Here is a 22165-nt window from a genome sequence, read left to right as displayed (position 1 = left end):
ATCATTAAGCTCGATGATGAAGATGACGAATACATCTTCGACGTTCAGCTTTGATGTACGAATCTTATCTTGACCTGTAAGTACACTCTGCATACGTAACGCTGATAGTCACAATTCGCTTGCGTGGCAGCCTCGAGCTTTGCAACCTAGCGCAGCTTGGATAAAGAGGCAGCAGGATAGGGAGGGACGCATATCTATGGAGCAAACAAGGAGATCAGTCGAATCTCTTCATACTTCCCGAAACTCGCTAACTAAATAGACCGTTTACGCTAGCAGCCATCTGCCGTCGTCGTCATCATACACTACCACGTGGACAAGAAGAAAGAAAGACAAAAAAGGCGCAGCATCCGCTAAAGCTTGAGCCATATCTAGATACAGGCAAACTGAGATAACAATTTTGCTTCGATAAACTATGAATTATAAATCATTTAAATATATCTCTTAGTGATAATTTACAGCTCAAAGCCTATCCAGTAAATGCTAGCTTTATTATTATAACAAGGGCAGAGATACTGGGCTTGGAACTTGAGCAATTCAGATTATATGAACAACTAGGGCTGTATGAGTCCTTGACCAACCAACCCCTTCCTGGCTGTTGGTGGCTTGACTCGACTCTATATACAACTGGACTGCCAGCGCAGACCGCCTAGGTCTCCGGGGTCTGTTTCAACAAGCGAAGTCTGTATAACCTCAGTTTCCAATATTGCCTGCATGTCTCTGTGAGATCATGAATAGCCTGCAGTGGCCTTTTGTACGGCCGAAGCGCAAGGCGAACTGCATATTTACCTAGCACAGCGTTTATACGTGTGACAATTAAGATAAAGTAAAAGATATAAAGTCAGAAGAGAAAAATATTGAAAAGTATATTGTTAGAAATATTATTATATTAGTTGTAACTATCATATTACAGTATAATTTACTTATCAATTTACTCAACCTTTTGTCAGGTTTTCATGATATTATTCAATCTATAACGCACACTTGACAGCTTATTTACCGTAAAGCGTGTAGTTGAGAACAATAATCTTCACATACACTGTGTGGGCGTAAGCCTTTCTACAAAGTTGCTAGTTCATTGTATAATATTCTTATAAATTTCAATCAAATTGAAGGCGATGTAACTCTTGTCCACGGTCGATTTTGTCCAGCGGACTTTTGTGCGATTGTATCTGAGAATCAGGAACTAAGGCGCGTTGACGGCACCACAGCGTGTGTCCTTGCGAAGAACGTTGGGAAGAGCTGGTGTTTACTAGATAGACTCTTCTAACCCTACGGCAAACTCTGGACTCAATGCTGAACAGTCAATTCTCATAGCGAAACTCCTCTTATCTAAAGCGTTCAGATGGGGTTCTTGCTTATTGTAATAATCCTTTGCACCTTATGGTGTAACTCGAGTGAAGGTGAGACGATCTGCGAGGTTAACGAACAAAACATGTTGCTCTGAGCCATAGGAGCCAGGGGGGCGGTAGTAAATAAGCATTATTGTTGTGTCTGTATATATAATCGGCATTCGCTTCCCACCAAATTCTAAACAACTCAAGTGGGATAAGAGTTATGCCAGAACTGCAGATTGTTAATAATAAATATAACCCTGTGGGATGAGACCTTCTAGTAGAGGATTGAATTCAGGTTGGAATGTAAGTGTGTAGATTATGAAAGGAGTGTCACGATATTGGAACTGATGATAACATAGAGACTCTGTATTAAAACCCTCCATATAATAATATATTACACCATACGATGCCTCCATGGTTACAGTTTGTATGACTAACTCGGCAATTCCGGATATTTCTTCCTTTAGAGCTTCACTAACTCGTCCTGTATCTTCTATTGCCTTCTGCATAACTACCTCGCTCTTGGGCGTGGTAAGTATTACTTGTTACCTTTATACCTGGCCCTTGGTGGATGGAATATCATCAGACTCCAGATCAATTATTCATATAATTAGCCCCTTAAATCTGTATTTGCGTTTTATCTATACATACTATTATATCCATCAAGCTTGGTATTGAAGTTGGAGTGGCGTCATCGACCTGTGATCTTGGGATGCCCCTTTCCAGCAGCGTTTATAAGTAATGGAAAATCACTGCCGAGTTGTTCCTCTATATCCGCGCGTTTCCGCTTGCCTGCTAACATATCATTCTACGGATATAGCCATTAGCTTCCAGCTAATATGCGGTCGCATGGATATGATCTGGCGTATCGAACGTCTCCGGATGCGTGGTGAGAGGTCGACAACGGGGGCACACGATAGCTCGGCGTCTGCCCTAAACGGACGTCTGTACTCAGACTGTTCCAAGGTAGCCCGCTCAATGCAGGTTGCTTACTTTGGATTTATTGCGAGTCCAATATAATCATCACAATGCTCTATCATATCGCCGAGTCTCGCCACCCCCCTGTCCGAGCTCCGTCTAACGCATCTCCGCGGCTTTCTTCGTCCATGCCGGCCTCGCCATCTCCTACCATGTTTCACTCCGCGGGGGCCGATGCCGGGAGATAACGACAGCAGATGCGGCAGACGTCTAATATACAAGTGACTCACTTTTTTCGGAGGGTAAGATACCAGTCTGAAATATCTCAATTGCTTGTATTGTGCCGAATAGTTTGCATAGGTACGTAGAGTTTGTATTATCATAACATTACACATCTAAAATTCTCAATGAGACTTCCTAACCCGCAAAGAGTTACTCCAGCTGCTCTCCACGTCAGACAACGACACCCGTGTGACTCATTTCCACTCACAGTGCGGCAGATGATACCGGCGTCTACGGCATAATTAATATCCAGCCATTAGTTATTATATAAAATGCCATACTCCCTTCAAGTATTCAATGACACTGCCAGAGCAAATACACAGGGGCTTAGTCACAAATCGAGAATATGGCCTCACCACTCATCAACCCATCCCCCACGCTCAATGCGTCGGAGCGTGTCAAAGCCTTGATTCATCGTCTCCACGCCAACTCTCTCGCCCAAGAAGCAGAGCTGAACAAGCCTGATGGAGAATTATCGAAGCTCAAAGCCCTGAACGAGCAAGGTGCAGCAGGCGACGCCAATGCACAGGGCGACTTCCAGCAGCAGTTCGACGACTTGATGCGCGACAAGATGATAGCGCTCGAGCAGGACAAGGCCCTATTCGTCTACCATATCTGCCGCACTATATCAGCTACGCGAGTCGTCGAGGCGGGAACCAGCTTTGGTCTTAGCACCATCTACCTGGCCTTGGCTGTTGGGCAGAATGCGGTGAAACTGGACCCGGAGCAGAGAAAAGCCGCCAAGGTCATAGCAACAGAGTATGAGCCTAGTAAGATTGCCCTCGCGCGCCAGCACTGGCAGGAGGCTGGGGATGAAGTTGAGCCCTGGATCGAGCTACGCGAAGGCGACCTACGACAGACGCTGGCTTCTGACTTGCCAGCGGAGATCGACTTTGTGCTTTTTGACAGTAAGTGGGAAAATCCTATTTCCGCTATGACGAATCTTTCAATTTGACTAACTCGGCAAACCAAAAATAGTCTGGACTCCCATGGTACTACCGACTCTTCGCCTTTTGGAGTCTAACCTCAAAAAAGGTGCCGTGATCGTGGCTGACAATGTCACGTCGGCGGCGGACGGCTACGAAGATTATCATAATTACATCGAGACGCATCGAAATGCGTATCGAACGCTTGTTTTGCCTTACTCTGGCGGACTAGAGCTCACAGTGTACGACCCATAAGCAGATTGAAATGGGGTACACAAGTAGTCATGACGAACAGAAAACCTGATCTTGGTGGCGTATTTTAGTTAGCATAGATGATTACCGTCTCTGACAGCTGCCGAATGAGTTAGCTCTCGGTACGTTTTAGTCCTAAACGCTTACCCTCCATGTAAAATGACACTGCTATTGGTGAACACAATGCTGATAATGTAAGAAATTCCTGACTGTTTTTTCGAGCTTGCCTCATTGGGATTTCTTATTTGTCCAGTATACTACAAAGATCATGATATTCAGAGAAATAGGTCGGAGATCGACTCCTCGAGAATTATATGACTCCAAACCCATCATCCTCATGTTTGTCTCGGCGTTGTCATAGCTTTTGAAGGCTTATATTACTTTAAGATCGTCTGCTTCACTCTGATCACAGCTTGCAATTGGCCTTTGTCCAGTCAGACGCCAGTGATTGAAACAATATGCTACTGCGCCCCCAACTAACCTCGTTGGTACTGTTACTGCCTCAGACAGTCTCTCGCAAGTCCATCTCCTCTACTCCACAACTGAAATATTTCTATTTATGGATTGCAGCGGCCCGAAACCAAGTAAATATTGTCTCAACTGTATGGCATATATACGCTCTGTTAGACTCCGGGTTCGTGATTAGTATCGATCGAGATAGTGCCTCCGACCTACGTAGCAGCTCGGGTGCATCGCGGTGAATAGTCCAGCTGTTCACTCGTTTGGGGGCAATCAACCAGTTCCATTACTGCCACACCACGAGTTACATGACACAAAGCCAGCTCATTAATTGACCGTGGCGGAGATGACGATCCACAACTGGGGGCTCATCAAGTTCGTGGTCATGTATCCCGGCTCATCTCTATTCCATTTTATTGAGTATAACCTCTCATTATTACTCATAAGATCTGCGGATATAGTGGGAGTGTTACGAAACGAATTTCTCTCTTTCTCTCTCTCTCTCCCTCCCTCATACAGAGACATAGATCTTCTTTGGCCTTTCTCCCCATCTTGCCTCCACTCAGCAGGACTAGGTAAATAAACAAACATGGTATAGCCTCGCCCCCAAGTTACCTTTCGGGAGATGACATGAGATTGACGAGTGAGCGAGCGTGCACTACGCCATGTCTTTGCACAGCCCGCAATCATACGCACCTGTTCTATGTGGGCGTACGCGTGCGCACAGATGAGGTTCACGAGAAATGGGATCCCGCTTTGGGGACTCGGCAACGTCATCCGTGTCACCGTTGTCGTTGTTCATGTTGTTTGTTTGTTCCATGGTGTGAGTGTGATTGGGTGTCTCGGCTAGGGAAACATTCCACTAAGGGAAAGCTTCGTGAGAGGCACAAGAGAGATGCTTGCGCCGATGGGATAAGTCTTTCTGTGCTGTGGGTAAAATTACCTGTGTTGCGTGGCAGGTAATTAGAAAAAGGGGCTGACATCATGACAACTCATATCGTTGACATTCGCGGTGTGTGTTTGCGTTTCACTGTGATTTCTTAGCTTATGGCAGTTTTTCTATAAAAGGGGAGACTGAACTCTCGGTTTTTGAGGATTTAGTCATGACAAGCAGGTCTGATGACAGCTTAGTCCTATCAGCATCTAAGCCGCGACTTACCCACGAGACTGCAAATTCATCATCCCACTACTTCCTATATTCTCTGCACAACTTAGGAATTTCACTGAAAACACCCTCACAACTCCCGGAAGCCACCTCAACTCTGTCCGTGGACAAACACGCTTGGACAATGTACGCTCCACAAGGGAACTCCCACAGCGGCGGTGGCAGTAAGAAGAGCGGCAGTGGGAAAAGGGGAGGCAGCGGTGGGAATAGCGGAGGTGGGAGCAGCGGAGGCGGGAGTAGCAGCGGCGGCAAAGGCCACAATGGGGGAGGCTCCCGTGGCGGTGGCTCTAGCTCCCATGGTGGCGGAAAGAAGGGGGGTTCCTCGGGAAGAGACTCGTGGGAGGTAAGTCACTATAAACCTCAATATCATAAGTGATATTTTGAATGTTTCTAACTTCGACGTTCTATGAAGGAGGCGGCGCGTGAACGCGAGATGCAGCCCTGATCATCGTCTCTTGGAGCGAGAACGGTAGGGCTAGTCTTCACCCGGCGGCCACGGGGATGTTGATGTGACACGGGGGAAGGCGGCGACTCTGCGGAGAGAGGAAGCTGTAATGATACGATTGAGAGACATGTAGTGTCTAAGATGGACCACAAGCTGGATCAGTAACCAGAGCCCTTCATTGAGTTTCAAATTCCAGGGAGCAAACAATATTGGGAGTGATTCTATTTCCTCATCAAGAATTCGAGATCTAGCAAACTGGAACTTAGTTAACACATGCTTGGCTATTTACCCTGGCAAGATGTTATGGTGTGTGCGCTAGATGGCCTATACTAAGCTAAGAGTCTTTTTTTGATTTTGATACTTATCCAGTCTCTTATTCCTGAAGGTATGTAGTCCACTGGAGGCTAGTGCTACCTTGCTTCATACAGCAATAGATTTCATGCAGCACACCTATTTCTCACAGAAAGAATCGAAGCATAGATCGAGCCAAAACTGCTCATTTCTATATGTCCTATTCTCAAACCAACGACAATGCGGTAGATGTATTATCTCATCCATATTATACAGATATTTCCGAGTCAGGAGCAACCTCCCTCTCCCCAATCATCGTCGCACGCGCGTTTCTTTCAGGGCCCCAAAACTATCTCTTGAGGAGATGATGGCTTCGCGCAGACGGGTTTGAAAGGATTTGTATGGTATGTGCGGGATACTAGTATGACGGATCAAGAACTCGAATCGTATGTCTTCGTCGTTGGTGGTGGTTTTCCCGCCTTGGGGTGGCGTATTGGAACAATGTCGTTGCGCAGGCTTGTCCAAAGCAGCGATTATGAAGTCCGGGACCTGCGCAGTATACAGGTGCACGGATTTGGAGTCGTTCGAACCGTCAGTGACAAGTATCTGCCAGGTCGGAGCCAAGTCGCTTGTTGGAGGCTTGTATGCGGTGCCGACTTTTTGTTTTTTCATCCTGTTTGTACGTTTCTTCTTATGTTGGTGGGGATGCTTGCCACCATGCTTGTGCTCACTTTTGTCTTTCTGCTGACCGTGCCTTGTGTCTCCTTGAACATTCGGCTTCTCCTCGCATTCCTTCTGCCCTGCCCACATGTTACGCCGATACCGCTGTTCCATGGCGATGAAGACGCCCGGGATGAAGTGTGGGTGGAACCATTCATCCCCGGGTAAGTATTCGTAGCGGGCCGTGGCTTCTCTCATACTCATACCCCTCGCAACTATACCGTGGTCGCGGAAGTTCCGTCCGTATTTATAGAACTTCGTCAGTGATTCCGCAACGTGTGTCTCGTCAACATGGATCAAACGCCAAAAGCGATTGGTCTCGGTCTCAGAAACTTCTGATTGCCAGCTGTCGCGGGCTGGATTCTCACCGTTGCTTTCACCAGATCTCGCTACTTTGGTGTTTAGACGGTACACTGGCACGTTGTGTAGAACCGGATATGCGGTTTTACCGTAGTTGATACGCAGGTTTTCTTTCTGGAGGCGGAGAAAGTTCTGCAATGTAGGTACGCGGTGCAATTTCGTAATGCAGTCCTCTTCGTCCACTCCACTGAGTAGACGCTGCAAATATAGCTGTGCAGACACGATTGTTCGATATGAGTGTGCTCCTCCTAGAAAGAAGATATATGAAACAGTCGTACTAAAGTCTAGCTCCATAAGCACGAATGATGGAGCAGGCGAGGGTGGCGATAGGCGGCGTGAAGATAGTGAAACCTGTAACTGTGATGGCGCGAGTGGAGGCCTGTACCTGTTGTTCCACTCGAGTCTCCTCCGAGGTTTCCGTCGCACTCCTAGTATAAGTTTCTGTGAAGCCTTCCGTTGTGATCGCAGTCGTAGCTGATTCAGTTGTTGTTGCCGTTGCTTCTGCTGGGCTCCATGGCGGCTACATCGGGAAGACGGCGAATTTAGTGATGCAGACTGTTGAAATGGCTGCCATACTACGTGCAGTACCTTCTCGTGCCGATGCGTCCAGAACATTGGCATGACATAGAGGAATTTGTATTCATTTACAATACCGTCCAGTGGTCTTTTGCTTATGGAGGCTTCGAGAGCAAGCGCATCGTTAGTGTCTCGGTAGAGAAGCCCATTTTTGTTGCTGAGTCTTTCCATACGTTCTCGAAAGTTTATCATATATCTCCTTTTTGCGGTTTGTATCATCCGGACATCCGCCATAGTCGACGACTTGGGAAGATTGTCAGCTTTGGGCTGGCCAACATGTACAAGAGCGTTATGGCTTGATTGAATGTTCGTACTACCGTTGGGCGACTGGGCGTGAATCAGGTTAGCAGTCTCCTTCTCTTCGTTCATCTGCTCCGCCATTGCATACGCGTGACGCACGACTAAGTAGGTACTTGCTAGCAGAAGTATAAAGCGCAAAAAGCGATGAACATTGCATGAAGTGGAAAAAAGAAGGTTGCACTTACGCAAAGCACAAAACTATAGTTGCTTAAGCACAGGCCAAAGGTCTCACAAACCGCAAGCAAGGGACTGAAGCTCACAGTGCTTGTTTGCTCAATTGCAAAGATTTTGACTACGAGGGATATTGGTTGATTGTGGCTAGGGCTGAAACATCCGACAGAAATATCATCCTAACTTATTCATTATGTCCTGAGGTGGTTGTGATTTTCTGGACAAAATTCTTAAGTTTACTTGTACAGTTTATTATTAACGAATAATTACCAGCTAGCTACCTTGATTATCCGAAGGTTGTTGCTATGGTGAAAACCAACTACTCAGGTTCACACCGCTGCCTGCTAGTAGCGTCGAAGTGATTCATTCTAGCATGTGATGGAACATAGTAGGGGGATGTGCAGTATTCAGAAAATGATTTCTATCCAATTAGAAAGGTCTAGTTTGTTAAGGAGATACTGGTAAGGGAGGCAGGGTATCTGAAAGGGTGGCATAAACGCCCCATGTAAAGAAATGTAGAGGATAATGGGTCGCCAGACTGTGGTCTACTAGCGTGGAAACAGCTAGGAAGCTCCAAGGTGCAGCAAGGTCAAATCCAAAGAAGCCATCGAATAACAGAGACGACGCCTCGACCTGCACCGAGTATTATGCGTGTAATCATAACGATAAACCAGACATACCACATAAACCCGACAAGAACCCATTCAACAGCTAACCAGCCGGCCCTGCGCACCCAACGGAAACGCCGCCGTCGCTGTCTCAACATATTATCTATCGTGTTCACGGCGTCCTCGACCTTGAGGCGTTGATAATCTACTAGGTCGAGGCTCAATTCATCAGCTTCATCAGCAGCGTGATGTGTCATGTCCATCAACTCAACAGCGACGCGATTGTGAACCATGTCTACTTGGTGTTGGAGACGTGCCACATCTTTTGAGAATTCAGAGGCAGATTTCTCGAAATTATCAATAGAGCGATCGATATTATGGGAGAGAACACCAGCGGTGGCAGGGAAAAGCTCCGTCTGCGGCATATGCAGCTGACGTTTTTCATCTGGCACAAAACGGTTTAGACCCATGCCCTGTAAGCCCATCGTCATGTTATCTGACCCGAAAAGAGAAAGGGGCTCATTTGCGCGGCGGGAAATTTCCATAGCTTTGATACCCGAACAGAGAATCAATGTGCGTAGACGGGCTACCTCACGTCTCGAGATGAGGGCATGTTGAGACAACGAGGTGAGGTCGGGGATGACCCAGTTTCGATGGCTATATACGCGCGGCCCGTTATCTAAATGGGAAACAGATGACTCCCTGTTATTTCTGGAGTGAAAGTGTTGAAGCTCTTTTGACGTCTGTCTTGGTCTGTTTATGAGATGATCGGAGTCGTGGAAATATGAATCCGTTTCAGACGAAGTTGGGTCGATAAACTCTCGGGGATGTCTATCATTATCATCCTCAAGCTCGGATGCCTCAGGTGAAGCTTTACGAATATCAATACGTGGCGGTTTGAGTTGGTCGAAGCGGGGTGATCTGCTGGGGGGTCGTGAAGAGACTGGATGCAAAGAGGTATCAATGTTTTGAGAAACGGACCTGTCCATAGAATCCGTCGTCGATTTGAAGTTTGGCATAATATCCATGTAGTTCTTCGCTGGGCGGCGGCTGTCATCGTGGCGTGTTGAGCTCACTGGAGATAGTAAGGACAACTTTGTAGGCCGACCTCTGCGATAATCGGTATCAGAATCATCGTCTGAAGAGTCAGAAGAATCGGAGTCCTTCTTCCATATAAGATCTGTCATTTTTGAGACGCCACCACGTATCATATCATCAAGTTTGGCACCTCCTTTGAAGATAGTCCGAAGCCCAATTTGTTCATCAGGTCTAAGGCTTAAGCTTCCCACGCTTCGATGTGATTTATGACTTTCGTGTGCCGCTCTTAAAGCGAACTCACGAGTCGAACTCTTAGATCTCTGGCGCCGGATAGGCTGAATGGACAGGGCCGCATCTTCAGCTATTTGAGATATGCTGGGTGTTTCAGTTAAATCAACGGGGCTGCTAACCCTGTCGTCATTTTCTTCACGATCTCGGCTGCGATCTCGAAATATGCTCTTTACTTTCGAGAATGGTTTTCGCGCCGGTGAATTAGGGCGACTAACTGTTGGTGAAAGGTCCATTCCAATAGCAGGAACCCAGCCATTTTGACGACCCCTTAGCACCACATCAGATACGGGTGGCCGAGGGGAATCAAGTTCTAGAGAAGACCTGTAGGGGCCACTAGGTACTTCCAAGCTCGCACGTGGAGAATTCAATGGCGGCGTTTGGGTTGGCTTATCTGTTAGAGCTTTGCCCGCCTGCTGGGTGCCTTGCATATGTGATTTTGTGCGCCGGTGGCCCAGATGAGAGATTTGAGAGCTTCCCTCAGGGGCACTAATTCCAGCCGGTAATGGTTTGAGGCGACTGTGATTGACTACGCCCGCGACAAGTTCCTGCTCATCTTGGGATTCTTTTGCAAGCATATCATTCATCTGCTTCTCCAGCAAATCTTTGCCACTAGCACTGATGGTCCCGGTACGACCTCTTCTACGGCGATCACTTTCATTATCAGATGAATCTGATGACGAGCTCCGTCGGAGTCTGAGGAAGTCATGATGGGAATGAGTAGAATAGCTGTGTCTATGATGTGCTCTTAGATCCTGAAGTTTCTGGCGAGCACGATATCTCCTGCTTGATAATGTTGTATCTATGTCTGTATTTGTTGAACGGTTAATGTCCTGTTGAGGCAGGTCGCTGTCATTGGCCTCCGGATTTCCTATATGTGCGGGTACGGCAAGGCTAGGCTCAAGTTCTAGGACGATTGGTTGAGAGACTGCTGTCTCGGGTGTATATATCTTTGTAAAGTGCCGATCTTCGATGAGATACCTATTGTTATCCTGTTCCAGCCAATATACATCTGCGAGCATGTCTGCTGGGTCGATACTCCAGTCAAATCTAGGCCTTTTGGGCTTAGTCAATGTCGAGACTGGCATCGGAAGACTCGAAGCTGGAAGCTGCTGTGCTAGGTGTTCATCTGCGGCCGAAAATGGCGGCAAGCTCGGCCGGCGGGAAGTAGTAGGCGACACTGCGGCGAAACTCGCAACCTGGTCAACCCAGTCCGTGGTTTTAATTATATCCCCAAATCCCTGAGCTTCTCCGTCTATGACCTTGCGTTCGCGAGTGCGGATCTTTCGGTTTCGAATATATTGGAGAGGATTATAAGGACGACCCAACACTTGGTTTTGAGAGGTAAGAACAGGATCGCGGGGTGAGCCTGTAGAGTTAGGGGATGTCAATGGATTTGCAGTAGATGGCCGCGATCGGGTATTCTGTTTCAAAGGAGGTAGAAATGAGAAAAGTCTCCTGTACTGAGCCATAAGCTCCAGGTATTTCTTCGCCCTTTGAGCTCGATCCAGCGTCGAAGCCGAAAAGTGGTAGGTGTAGCTGCCATCATGCTCGAAAGCAGGTTGCAAGGGGCTGCTAATCCTGGGTGCTGAAACGATTCTCGGAGACAGAATCCGATCCGCTCTCGGAGATATGTTGCGCGAGGTCCGTCTTTGTTGCTGTAGATGCTGCTTAAGACTACGTCCAGCAGTGGTATCGGGGAGCTGAACGAGGCGAGGTGGGTTGGGGGTTGAAATGTTTCTTCTTGACGCTAGCCGCCTAGACTCGCTCAAGTCGAGAGCCATTGATACTATTTGATTCGAGTCGACATCTAATGGGGCCGAACTCGGTCGTGGCGACGGGATCATGGACCTCCGCCTGAGAGCCATTTGGCTATGCGGCCTATCCTCTTTCTCTCGAGCATCGGCGCCGCTGGACACCAGTGCTGGTGGTGCTTTTGTGCTTTCCTTTTCATCTAGTGTAATTCTGGGACCGGTGGATTCTGAAGGACTGCGATGCTCGGAAGATCTGAATGGACTCTTCGCTGTGCGACTGTCCACAGGAATACGAGACTTCCTCCGATCACCGTCTCGCTGCCTAGTCTCCAGGCTGGAGCTTTGGCCCAAGATATTGTTCGATAGAAGAAACCCACCACTCGGCCGGGGCTTGGGAAGTCGAAGCCTTCGGTGTGTATCATGGTCTCGACTCTGCTCTTCATGATGAACAGACTGCGGGTCTGGGCTCGGGTCTGGAGGCCTACGAAGGGCCGTTCGACGAAAGGATGTGCTATCTACCGATGTATCATAGGGTTGATTTGCAGCAGTACTCGGCTCGCCGGTGTCGTAGCTACCATAACTACTGGAAGATGGCGGAATGGAAGTCCTGGCGGCGACCCGCCCAGGGGTGTTGGGGCGAGGAAGGGGGTTTGCATTGGAGTCCGTCATAGCGGCCGGAGGCTGGCTCAGTGGTATGAAGCAGCCCTCCCTTCTGCGAGATGAATATGGCGTCTCCGGTTCAGCAGAGAGGCGAAGCTATCTATATCCAGCACCAAGATTTACAACTAAGGAGGCCGGCATCGTGAAGTGGCTATAGTCAGGAGTCTTGGTTTGATAAATGGGTGGTTCGGCGGTTCGGTGGCTCGGTGGCTCGGTGGCTTCGGGCTAATGCAGGAATAGAGGCGGCAATGGCGAGTGGACAAGCAGGATGCTGATAATCCCAGCCTGGGCCCGAATGCTTGGATACTATTCTAAGTCATTACGATCGGAGAAGCGAAGACGAAACGAAACGAAACGCACGTAAACTAGATACGAAGTTGGCGGTTCGGTGATGCGGGAGTGGAGAACTTGGACAATAGGGAGGTTGATTTACTCAAAGAAGGTAGGTAAATCGAGTTGGCGTATGCCAAGACTTTGCCCGTGGAGTTCGTCGATGCATGTGAAAGGTGGCCCCCCCTACCTGTACCTGTACCTATACTAGCTACATACTATATATATATATATATCTCTCTCTCCATACAAAATCATGTCACGAAATGAAACAATGTCATTCAAGTTTAGTGTACAGATTCAGTACTAAGGACTTCTGCTACCATGTTCCGCATGGGAGAAGTGGTGTAGGTGTACCCTTGTGTAGCCGTGCCTGACTAACTGGCCTAGATGCGCTCGGCACATGCAAATGTCGGTAGTTTAGGTTAGGTACTGACTAGGGCAGTTTATTATACCTTACCTAGGTGCAGCATAGCCATAAAAATATCCCGTATCACATAACACCCTGATCATTTCCTTGCCATTATGCCTACGCTGCGTAAATTCTTAGGGGGTGTAATCCAGTGTAATGGGCGCCTATCAAGCACACAAAGTAGGTAGGCCATTCGTGTCATGTGATGGGCAGGTTGGGCTCCATGGACATTTGCTGACTGCACTTCCTCAACGCTCGCAGTGTTTTATCATGCTCTACTACCTAGTATTCAATGCAGCGTCTACGTCACTCATGCTTTTCGAGTCAGTTATGACGATACTTGATTTTGTTTTGTATTCTTGGACTGGCCTTATACTACTATGAGCTACTAATAAGGCGGCGCGCAGTCGTGCCCCATGCATCCATGATACATTTGCACCTTCGAGTCCGCATCCATCCAGTCCAACCCCTCCAATACTCCAAGTACTCCAGCGAACATGCTTTCCTGAGAACGAGTATGCCAACCGTCATTGCAAGGTGAGTAGTAGGTGCAAATGCTGCCATCCAGAGAGTCCCAACCGGCGAAGGCGGGAATGCAACATCGAGGTAATGACAAAAGCTTGTGTGGAAACCAACCGTCCACCCAAAATCCCCACTAATGAAAGTAGGGGGCTCTGCCAACTTCGAAGGCAATGCTGCAAAAGCGAGTACAATCCATATCATCTTACCCCAGCCGGCGAAGGCGGGCTTGCGAAATCCAGTGTGCATCGCTCGGCACAAAAAACCATGCTTCCATCTGTTGCCACTCTTTTCTCGAGAGAGCGTCCGACAGTAGGGATGGGTTCCTCGGCATAATGATATCAACAATCAAATCAACAACCATTCCATGCAATCATTCCATACAAGCATTTCAACAATCATTCCATACACGGCTCTTTCCCCCTACGTTCTGCGTTCTTCTTCTTGTTTTTTCTTTTTTCTCTTTTCTTTTTCTCCCCCCCCCTTTCTTTCGTCGTGTCCGATAATAGGCACGATCCCATATTATATAGATGAGTAATCGAGTTATTTCCACTGTTTCTTCAGTGGGCTGGCGACCTTGGGTGCGAACTGCATACTCTTTCGTCGTGCAGCCATTAGGCGCATCATGACGGTCTGATCTTGGCCCCGGTTCATAAGACCCTCGTCCATCTCGATGAGTTTGCTCGACTTGGGAGGACAGGTCTGCATAAGGAGCTTGTTATTGCCTAATGTCGAGTCAAAAGACCCGGTAGGTGTGCCAGGAGTGACGTCTAACGCAAATCTGGCTACTGCCTCAGGTGCTGGCGTCTGGGGGAAAGGCGTGAGGACAGGGGCATTGGTACTCTCCCAATCCATCTCACTCGGCTCACTTGGAGCATCTTCTTCTTCTTCTTCTTCTTCATCGTCATGCTCAGAGGGGCTGCGCATCCAAAGGCTGCTGTCACGGCGGCTCAAATAGTTATTGGGCACCGTCTGAGGCTCACGTCCGAAGCCGGAGACAAGTTTCACGGGAGTGACCAGCGTACCGTTCATGTTGGCAACCGCCTTAGGTTCCATGCTTTTGCGTCGGTTATGACCGCCACGAGGAACAAGCGAAGTGTCAACTCTATAGTCCTTCTCATCCACCCATCTGTTTTCCTTCTCACAGCTGTACAGTTGCTGTCAGTAATTGGGTTAACTACAAGTAAGAATTACGATTCAACTTACTCCAAGACCCAACTGACACCGACACACTGGACGAGGCCGTTGCTCTCATTGACTTTCTCTAGTGTTCTCTTGCCTCCATCTTTGAAAACCACGTGAGTTATCCCCACTTTGGATGCATCTGCTTTTGCGTCCGTGCTAGTAGCGGGGTTCCAGGGCCAGCTCTTAACACAACGAGCGCCCATTTGAACCAAAAGATCGACGAAGATTCTACCTGCATCAGCGCCTTCGGTGGTATGGACATCGACAAATACAATCGCTCCACGTAGAAGTGTCGGGTCAAGATCAGCACGAGCTGCTCGGGCAGGTGTACCAGCGTGTCGAGAAGTAGCCTTGGACGCAGAAGAGCAGTGTCTCTTGGGGCTACGAGGAGGTGAGTCATCGGCACGCTTAAGAGGCACCTTCGAAACAGTATGGAACTCCCTGGGTGCAAACGGTCTCTTTGGTGTCACTGGGTTCTTATTACTAAACGTAGCCTCTGTTCCATTCCCAAACAAGGCAGGGTCAATTGGAACAGCATTCTCATCACCGTACTCCTGGCTCGCTGCTGAGACCGATTCAGCGCGACGTTGAGACTTCTCACCCTCTGGGGTATTGATGAGAGATGTCTCAGACTCCTCAGCAATAATTGAGAGATCCGCGTTTGGAGCATCGAGATCTTGCGGAATCATCATCTCAAGATCCTCACTTGTGATACGAAAGTCTGGGTAGCCGTGCTTGGAGAACTTAGCTTCAATCTCTGCTTCCACCAAGGCTTCCATGGCCGCTATGGCAGCTTCTTTCTCCATATCGTCGCGAATCTTCATCTCATCATCGAAGAAGCCTTTGGCAGTTGAAGTCTCAACGACAGGAAAGTCGTTCTCGTCGAGGAGCGAAAACTCATCGTCGCTATCCTCTGCATCGGCGGATTGAGAAGCAGATTTTTTATGAGACTGAGGGACTTTCATAGGGCTAGAAGCTCTCCACGCGCCCAATTGGACGGATCTGATTGCTCTGCTGGCTGCTCTGGCAGCAACTCCTGTGATCTTTCTCTCAGTGCTCTTGAAGATGGGGGGAGCGGGTGGGGCAGGTGTCGCTGGCATAGAATCTGAGTGCACTGCGGTGTCCTGATCGTTGGCAGCAGCTGGTACTTCCACGCTTGCCTCATCATTGGGTGCCTCATGCACCGCTGGGGGGCTTGGCTTGAGAGCAGGATCAGCATGTCTTGGCAAGACAGCTGAAAGACGGCCAGGAAATTCAAGTTGAGGACTGGATGCTTCGAGCTTGGTAGTAGGCGATTCAAGCGACAGACTATCTTCATCATTGGCTTCTTGGATGGATTCTAATCGAATCTGAGCCTGTAACTCTTCTTCGCTGATCTCCTCTACGAATGGAGGGATGTTGTCCTTCATGGCTTGCTGAGGCTCTCCCTCTGCCTGTGGGGTTGGTTGTTCTTCACTAATATCCTCTAGGGGGGTGGGTGAATTGTCCTTGGAAGGTTCCTGAGGCTTATCTTCCGCTCGTGGAATTGGAGTGCCGAGTAACTTCATTGGCGAAGCTGGACGCTTCGCAGGTGTACCTAGCAAAGTCGTCTTTAGAGACGAACGGCTAGTACCTGCTGGTTCCTGATTGAACTGGAATGCTTGGAGAGGCATGTGAGGACGTTTTGCAGGCGACTGAAGCATCGCCGACTTGGTGGGAGACTCAACAGTCTTCTCATCGGCACCTGCGGATGAACCGAAAAGCCCACCGACTCTCTTCGCTGGTGACATCATCATATTCTTAATGGGCGATGGCGGTGGTCGCCGAGCTGGACTGTTAAAGACAGAAGTGAAAGCTGGTTCAGGTGACAGAGAAGGCGGGGAATTTCCATTCGAATCCTTCTCAGAGGGGGGAGGTTCAAGCTTTCTAACGCCAGTAGGTGGCTTGACAGGACTCTTCATCAAGGGTTTTAGGGGAGTCTTCTCGTATGTGGCAAGCTCGTCATCAGAGCCGGCATCTCGTGACAGAGGACGATTCTGTACATCCTTTCTAGGGCTGAGCGGTTTCTTCTCTGTCACATCAGTAGTAGCTGCCCGTGCGCTTGCTCGTGTTGTTCTGCCAGAGGCAGCCGGCTTGCGAACAGGCTTGGCTCTCATGCCTGTAGCAGTTGTTTCAGTAGTCTCAGTCTTGGCCTTTGTTGCTGCACCAGGCAGCATGTTCTCTTTCTCTGGCTCTTCGAATGTCACGGTCTTCTTAAGGGCACCTGTGACCTTTGAGACAGGACGAGAGACGGCTGACTTGAGGCCTGGAGTAGGTTCAGTGGCATAGACAGTGGTGACTGTGCCAGTAGGAACCCGTCTGGGCCGACCGCGCGGCTTCTTTGCTGGTTGGCCCATTGTGCTCTCAGTGGTATCTTCTTTGGATAAGTCGTCCTCTTCATCGTTATCAAATGATCGAAGCTTGCGCTTCTTAGTGGCAGTGGAGGTAGTGGTATTAGGTGTAGTTGTATCTGTACTAGTAGCCTTTGTTGCAGCCTTTGCTGCGGCTCTCGTAGCAGTTCTCGTTGAAGCAGGCTTCTTGGCCGCCGTAGGTTTCTTTGTGGCCGCTGACTTGTCGGTAGCAGTAGCCTTCTTGGTAGTCGTGGTAGTGGCGGCAGTGGCAGAGGCAGAGGCAGTAGAGGTGGTAGCATCAGGAGTAGTCGTGGCGGCACCAGTAGCGTCGATATCAGTTTTAGCGGCGGTCTTTGCACCGGCTTTCTTTGCGGCAGGCTTCTTCGCGGCGACAGCCTTCTTCGCAGATGCGGCAGTGGCAGCAGTGGCAGCAGTGGCAGCAGTGGCAGCAGTGGCAGTAGAGGCAGTAGAGGCAGTAGAGGCAGTAGTAGCCTTGGTGGCTTTGGTAGCCTTGGTCGACTTGGTCACTCTGTCCGACTTGGTGGTCTTGGGGTTTAAGACGGTGGCCGAGGCCGCGGCCGCAGCCGCAGCTGCCCTCGCACGCGTCATGCGCTTGGGCGGGCTTGCAGACCCCATCGCGACGTGGTGGATGGGAGAGAGCAAGCGGTGGTGTGTGTGTGAGGTGTGCGTGCAATAGGCAGAAAGCAGATAGATGTGGTGAGTGAGTAGGTAGGTAGGCAGTGGTTAAGTTGCAGAAGCAGAAGCGGCAGAAGTTGAAGCAGTAATTGATGACAAGACGGAATGGATGGTTGCAAATGCCAGGCTGACAAAAAGTTGGGATTGTTAGATGTCACGATGCACGATGGATAGATAGATGGATCAATCGACAGGGACAAGGCTTTCTCGGCGCGTGTTGATGTTTACAGACCCTAGGTCCACCTTGCCATTTTGAGTTTGTTGTCCCTCCGACCAAGCTGCCCCTCCGCAGAACTCTGGCAAGGGCGTGACGTACCCCACTCGCTCCTTCCCTTCCCTCTCTCTCTGCCCTACCTATCATCATATGCTATCATGTGGTATCGTGTGGTACGTACATGTACGTACATGTACGTAATTTCTGATCAATTAAGGTCTGATTCAACCGCACAACGTCGCCGTCATGATGTAGCTACTCTCTTCAAACTGGTTATTTTAGGTTACAATAAGAACCTTGGAGGGCCAGATGATGTGGCCTCAACACCTGGTTACGTTCACGTGGGTAAGGTAACCGACGCGTTTTCTGCCTACATACCGTACTCCTTATGTACCAAGGGACGTACCTACGTACCTGGGCGTGTTCACGCGATTACGCGATTACGCGATTGTGCCAATACAAACAAGTGTACTTGTAGACACCTAGCAATTATATAGTGACGAGATAGGTTGATAATCTAGGCTAGGTAGATGGATCGAGGTTGGAAGATGGAGGGTCCAATACCTATCTAGGTACCTGCCTACCTACCTATCTACCACATGGGAATGATCTAATTGCCCTTAATTCATAATGGAAGAGTCTTAAGTGTACGTGTACGTACTGCAGGTCAGTCCCGTGGGGAACGGGAGCTAGCAAGATGGATGTCGGCAGATAAACCCGAAACCCTCTTACTTACTTAAACAGTTGATCGGCATGGCACGGCGTGGCACGATACGCCACCACCAAACTCTTCATCGTTCCCCTACTTCGTACATGCTCGGTCTACAGTTGGCCAATCTGGTGAATTCTGTTGGGGTACTGGTTACGGGTATTATGTAGTGCTTTGTTTCTAACTATATACTTATAGTTATAACTAGTTATATATGTACTAGAATTATCAAATTACTGCAGCATTATCTATCTATGGGCGACGAAATGTTGTGTGTATCAGGGTGTAAGCCTTCTCTATCTCTAGGTGGACTTCTCGCCTTCGGACGTGGGTTCGGATTGGGATTCCTGGTTTCCTCTTTTGGCCAGGTTGTGTAGGCCGGTCTTATGCTCAGTATGCTGCTTGCTTAGCTTCCTTCGGCCAACGAACGGGCTGACAAGCAGCCCAACGGCTGAGATGACGGTAAAAACGATGAACATTTCCCGTAAGCTGTTCCAGAAGGCGTCCCGCGCCACTCTTCCTTGCTCTCCCGTGAGGCTCGCAACCAGCCCTACATTCGCGGCTGCGTTGCCGCCGGAGAGCTGACCCGCCAGCTCTGGCCCAAGCTCAGCTACTAAGCTTGGGTATTGTTTCTCCATGGCGTTTTGGATCACGACGCCACCGATCACAATTGATATCGATGTTCCAAGCTGGCGTATGAACTGGAATGTGCTTGTTCCAGCTGCGATATCTCGAGGCTCCAGACCAGAGTGTAGCGCAATGAGAGGGGACTGGAAGTTTGGCCCAACGCCAATACCTGCCACGATTTGGTAAATAACAAGCTTGGCCCAGTTTACATGGGAACCGAGATCAATGAAGAGCCCGAAACCCAGAGTTAGGAATAGCATGCCAAAAACGATAGGCGGGAGATATTGACCAGTATTCTTCATCCATATTCCAGTGCCCGTAGAGATGAAAGATAACGAGAGAGCGTAAGCCAACGAGTAGGCGCCGGATAAGAGAGATGAGGCTCCGACCACGGCCTGGAAGTACAGCGGGAGATAGTACGACCCCGAAATGAATACTAAACCGTGCACGAAACATATGGCGAAGGCCGCCAGATTTCGGCGACTCTTGAAAAGCCTCAGAGGTATCACGGGGTACTCGGCAACATACTTCTCGACTAAGATCGCTACGCCAAAGGTGACGATACTGAATACGATCAAGGCGATGACAGGGACAGATTTCCAGGGGTACGTAACTCCTCCGAACTCGAGACCGAAGAGTAGCTGCAGCGTAGCACCGATGATCAACACACTGCCCAGCCAATCGATAGCAGCTAAGCCCTGGCGAACTGGTGTCCTGGGGTTATGCAACTTGAGAACAAAAAACAAAATCACGAATCCAAGGCCACCTAGGTTGGCACATCCTGATTAGTATTGCTTTGCTCAACCATTAGCTAGCTCGGAAAACTCACTAAACGGTAAATTTATCCAGAAGCACCATCTCCAAGTAACCTAAGCACATTTTCATTAGATTTGATGTCAAGGATACCTAGTGGTAGTGGTGGTGAAGGAGGAGGGGTGGGTAGAAGTTCGGACACCAAGACAAGCATTGATTCGATCGAACTCCTGGAGGAGGGACGTACCTTGGAAGTGAAAACGCCACCTAGAATTGGCCCAATAGCCGAGGCCAGCGCCCACACGGCGCCGAAGATTCCGTAGTACTGGCCTCTCTGGCGGACTGAGACGAGATCGCTGACCGCGATGTTGATAAGCACAACAATTCCACCGCCTCCAGCTCCCTGGATGGCTCGGGCGGCAATCAATTGGCCAATGCTCTTGCTGAGGGCTGCGATTAACGACCCAATCCAGAATATGCCGACTGCGACCAGCAGCACGGGTTTGCGCCCCCAGATGTCGCTGACCTTCCCCCAACTCGGTACCGTCGCCGAGCTCGCAAGGGTATAGGCTGCGCCAATCCAGGTGTACCCGGAAGACGAGTTGAACTCGCCGACAATGGTAGGCAGCGCTGTGGTGATAATAGTGATATCCAGAGCCGCGAGGAAGAGCGCCGTACAGAGCGCAACCATGATCACGGTCATCTCCAGCCCCGAGCGTCCCCCGTTTGGTAAATCATCGGCATCCGTCGGCTGTGTTGTCGTCGCGCCATCCTGCTCCACTGCCTTCACCTCTTTTGGAGTGCCGTCAAGACCCTCTGCAGGCTTTTCAGCATCGCGACCCGTGGCGTTGAGGTCATCGTTGGTTGAAGTCGGCGTAGCGGGTTTTTCTTCGGCATGTGCGAGGCCAGCGCCTCGCTCGAGATCTGCCGCTTTCTCGTCCTCCAGCACCATGGCTATACTCGGCTCAAACAGTTCTATGGAATGTGCCACAAGCAGCTGTCTACTTGACTTGGCAGCGGGGCATATAGTAAATATAGCTGACACGGATGACAGTCTATCTACATGGCATAGAGGAGGGGTATCGATTGGTTTTGTAGGCTCCCTCTACCCATGATCAAAAAGTCATCACAGAAAATTATCATTACACCTCGATCGGATAACAAGCTATAGCCGAGACCAAGGACTTCTTCGTCCGACGCTACAGTCACAGTGGAGACTTGGGGAGCTGCAAGCCAGGGGCACTGAATCGCATGGCATCGCAGGCCCAAATCTCAACGATGCCCACGCAAGTACCGTAGGGGCTTCCGCTTTCAGATTAAGCTAGACTAGGTCGTCGGTGGTGGGTATTACTGTGTTGTTATGTCCGAGCCTACTTACCATAGTAGACGGTAGACCGTTGAAGAGTTTTGGTTGACTCGACTTGCCACAGCCTTCATCGAGGTACATACATAAGTAGGTATGTCCATCATGGCCGTGGCTACATAATTCATTATTACATGCATTAGCAAGTACGTAAAGTACAGCTGATCTCTATCCCGCATCCTTGTATACATGTAAAGGCAATGACATGCTGGCGTCATACGCCTCAGCGACTGACTGTTTGATTTCACCGCAACGGCCTACAGTAAATAAGTAAGTAAGGTACTAGCAGAAACCCCTATGATTCATTCCCTTGCTCATCGTTAATTTTGATAATGGGCCGTTCGAAGTCCTTCTTCTTCGAAGCTTATATTAATGCCGGGGTATGTATTGTTTGGCAGCTTATACTAAGAGTTGGTCAAGTACCTATCTGTCTATTCTAGC

The 22165-nt window shown here is 49.2% G+C and overlaps 6 protein-coding genes across 6 annotated transcripts; 2 read left to right on the top strand and 4 right to left on the bottom strand.

Annotated features, from left to right (window-relative positions):
• Positions 1-2611: 2611 nt before the first annotated feature.
• Positions 2612-4107, top strand: F5B22DRAFT_428164 (O-methyltransferase). The gene is made up of 2 exons (XM_047971732.1): positions 2612-3442; positions 3513-4107. The coding sequence occupies exons 1-2, from the start codon at positions 2881-2883 to the stop codon at positions 3713-3715; spliced, it is 765 nt and encodes a 254-aa protein (XP_047827156.1). The 5' UTR covers positions 2612-2880; the 3' UTR covers positions 3716-4107.
• A 1167-nt stretch (positions 4108-5274) lies between these two features.
• F5B22DRAFT_650232 (uncharacterized protein) lies at positions 5275-5781 on the top strand (the record flags this gene model as incomplete). Its single annotated transcript, XM_047979286.1, has 2 exons — positions 5275-5679; positions 5749-5781. 2 exons carry the CDS (start codon positions 5275-5277, stop codon positions 5779-5781), a joined length of 438 nt encoding a protein of 145 aa, XP_047827155.1.
• A 603-nt stretch (positions 5782-6384) lies between these two features.
• Positions 6385-8109, bottom strand: F5B22DRAFT_650231 (uncharacterized protein; the record flags this gene model as incomplete). The annotated part of the gene is made up of 1 exon (XM_047979285.1): positions 6385-8109. One exon carries the CDS (start codon positions 8107-8109, stop codon positions 6385-6387), a length of 1725 nt encoding a protein of 574 aa, XP_047827154.1.
• A 518-nt stretch (positions 8110-8627) lies between these two features.
• F5B22DRAFT_427991 (uncharacterized protein) lies at positions 8628-12965 on the bottom strand. Its single transcript, XM_047971731.1, has one exon. It carries the CDS (start codon positions 12554-12556, stop codon positions 8789-8791), a length of 3768 nt encoding a protein of 1255 aa, XP_047827153.1. The 5' UTR covers positions 12557-12965; the 3' UTR covers positions 8628-8788.
• Positions 12966-14204: 1239 nt separating this feature from the next.
• F5B22DRAFT_427985 (uncharacterized protein) lies at positions 14205-18214 on the bottom strand. Its single transcript, XM_047971730.1, has 2 exons — positions 15015-18214; positions 14205-14955 (listed from the first exon to the last, which is right to left on the bottom strand). Exons 1-2 carry the CDS (start codon positions 17996-17998, stop codon positions 14352-14354), a joined length of 3588 nt encoding a protein of 1195 aa, XP_047827152.1. The 5' UTR covers positions 17999-18214; the 3' UTR covers positions 14205-14351.
• Positions 18215-19075: 861 nt separating this feature from the next.
• F5B22DRAFT_621847 (multidrug resistance protein fnx1) lies at positions 19076-21789 on the bottom strand. Its single transcript, XM_047975917.1, has 3 exons — positions 20609-21789; positions 20438-20477; positions 19076-20374 (listed from the first exon to the last, which is right to left on the bottom strand). Exons 1-3 carry the CDS (start codon positions 21311-21313, stop codon positions 19284-19286), a joined length of 1836 nt encoding a protein of 611 aa, XP_047827151.1. The 5' UTR covers positions 21314-21789; the 3' UTR covers positions 19076-19283.
• Positions 21790-22165: the final 376 nt, after the last annotated feature.

Source organism: Xylaria bambusicola, assembly GCF_022495145.1.
Source record: "Xylaria bambusicola strain CBS 139988 unplaced genomic scaffold F5B22scaffold_51, whole genome shotgun sequence".
Classification (NCBI taxonomy): Eukaryota; Fungi; Ascomycota; class Sordariomycetes; order Xylariales; family Xylariaceae; genus Xylaria; species Xylaria bambusicola.
Note: the sequence above shows the minus strand (reverse complement) of the source record. Positions and strands in the feature narration are given on the sequence as shown.

What these genes read in the sequence shown, in the direction of transcription:
- F5B22DRAFT_428164 (XM_047971732.1), top strand. Translation starts at nt 2,881, where the DNA reads ATGGCCTCACCACTCATCAACCCATCCCCCACGCTCAATGCGTCGGAG. An exon ending in CGACTTTGTGCTTTTTGACA is followed by an intron (nt 3,443 to 3,512) that starts GTAAGTGGGAAA and finishes AACCAAAAATAG; the next exon opens with TCTGGACTCCCATGGTACTA.
- F5B22DRAFT_427991 (XM_047971731.1), bottom strand. Translation starts at nt 12,556, where the DNA reads ATGACGGACTCCAATGCAAACCCCCTTCCTCGCCCCAACACCCCTGGG.
- F5B22DRAFT_427985 (XM_047971730.1), bottom strand. Translation starts at nt 17,998, where the DNA reads ATGGGGTCTGCAAGCCCGCCCAAGCGCATGACGCGTGCGAGGGCAGCT. An exon ending in GGTGTCAGTTGGGTCTTGGA is followed by an intron (nt 14,956 to 15,014) that starts GTAAGTTGAATC and finishes GCAACTGTACAG; the next exon opens with CTGTGAGAAGGAAAACAGAT.
- F5B22DRAFT_621847 (XM_047975917.1), bottom strand. Translation starts at nt 21,313, where the DNA reads ATGGTGCTGGAGGACGAGAAAGCGGCAGATCTCGAGCGAGGCGCTGGC. An exon ending in GTGGCGTTTTCACTTCCAAG is followed by an intron (nt 20,478 to 20,608) that starts GTACGTCCCTCC and finishes AAATGTGCTTAG; the next exon opens with GTTACTTGGAGATGGTGCTT. An exon ending in CTGGATAAATTTACCGTTTA is followed by an intron (nt 20,375 to 20,437) that starts GTGAGTTTTCCG and finishes GTGCCAACCTAG; the next exon opens with GTGGCCTTGGATTCGTGATT.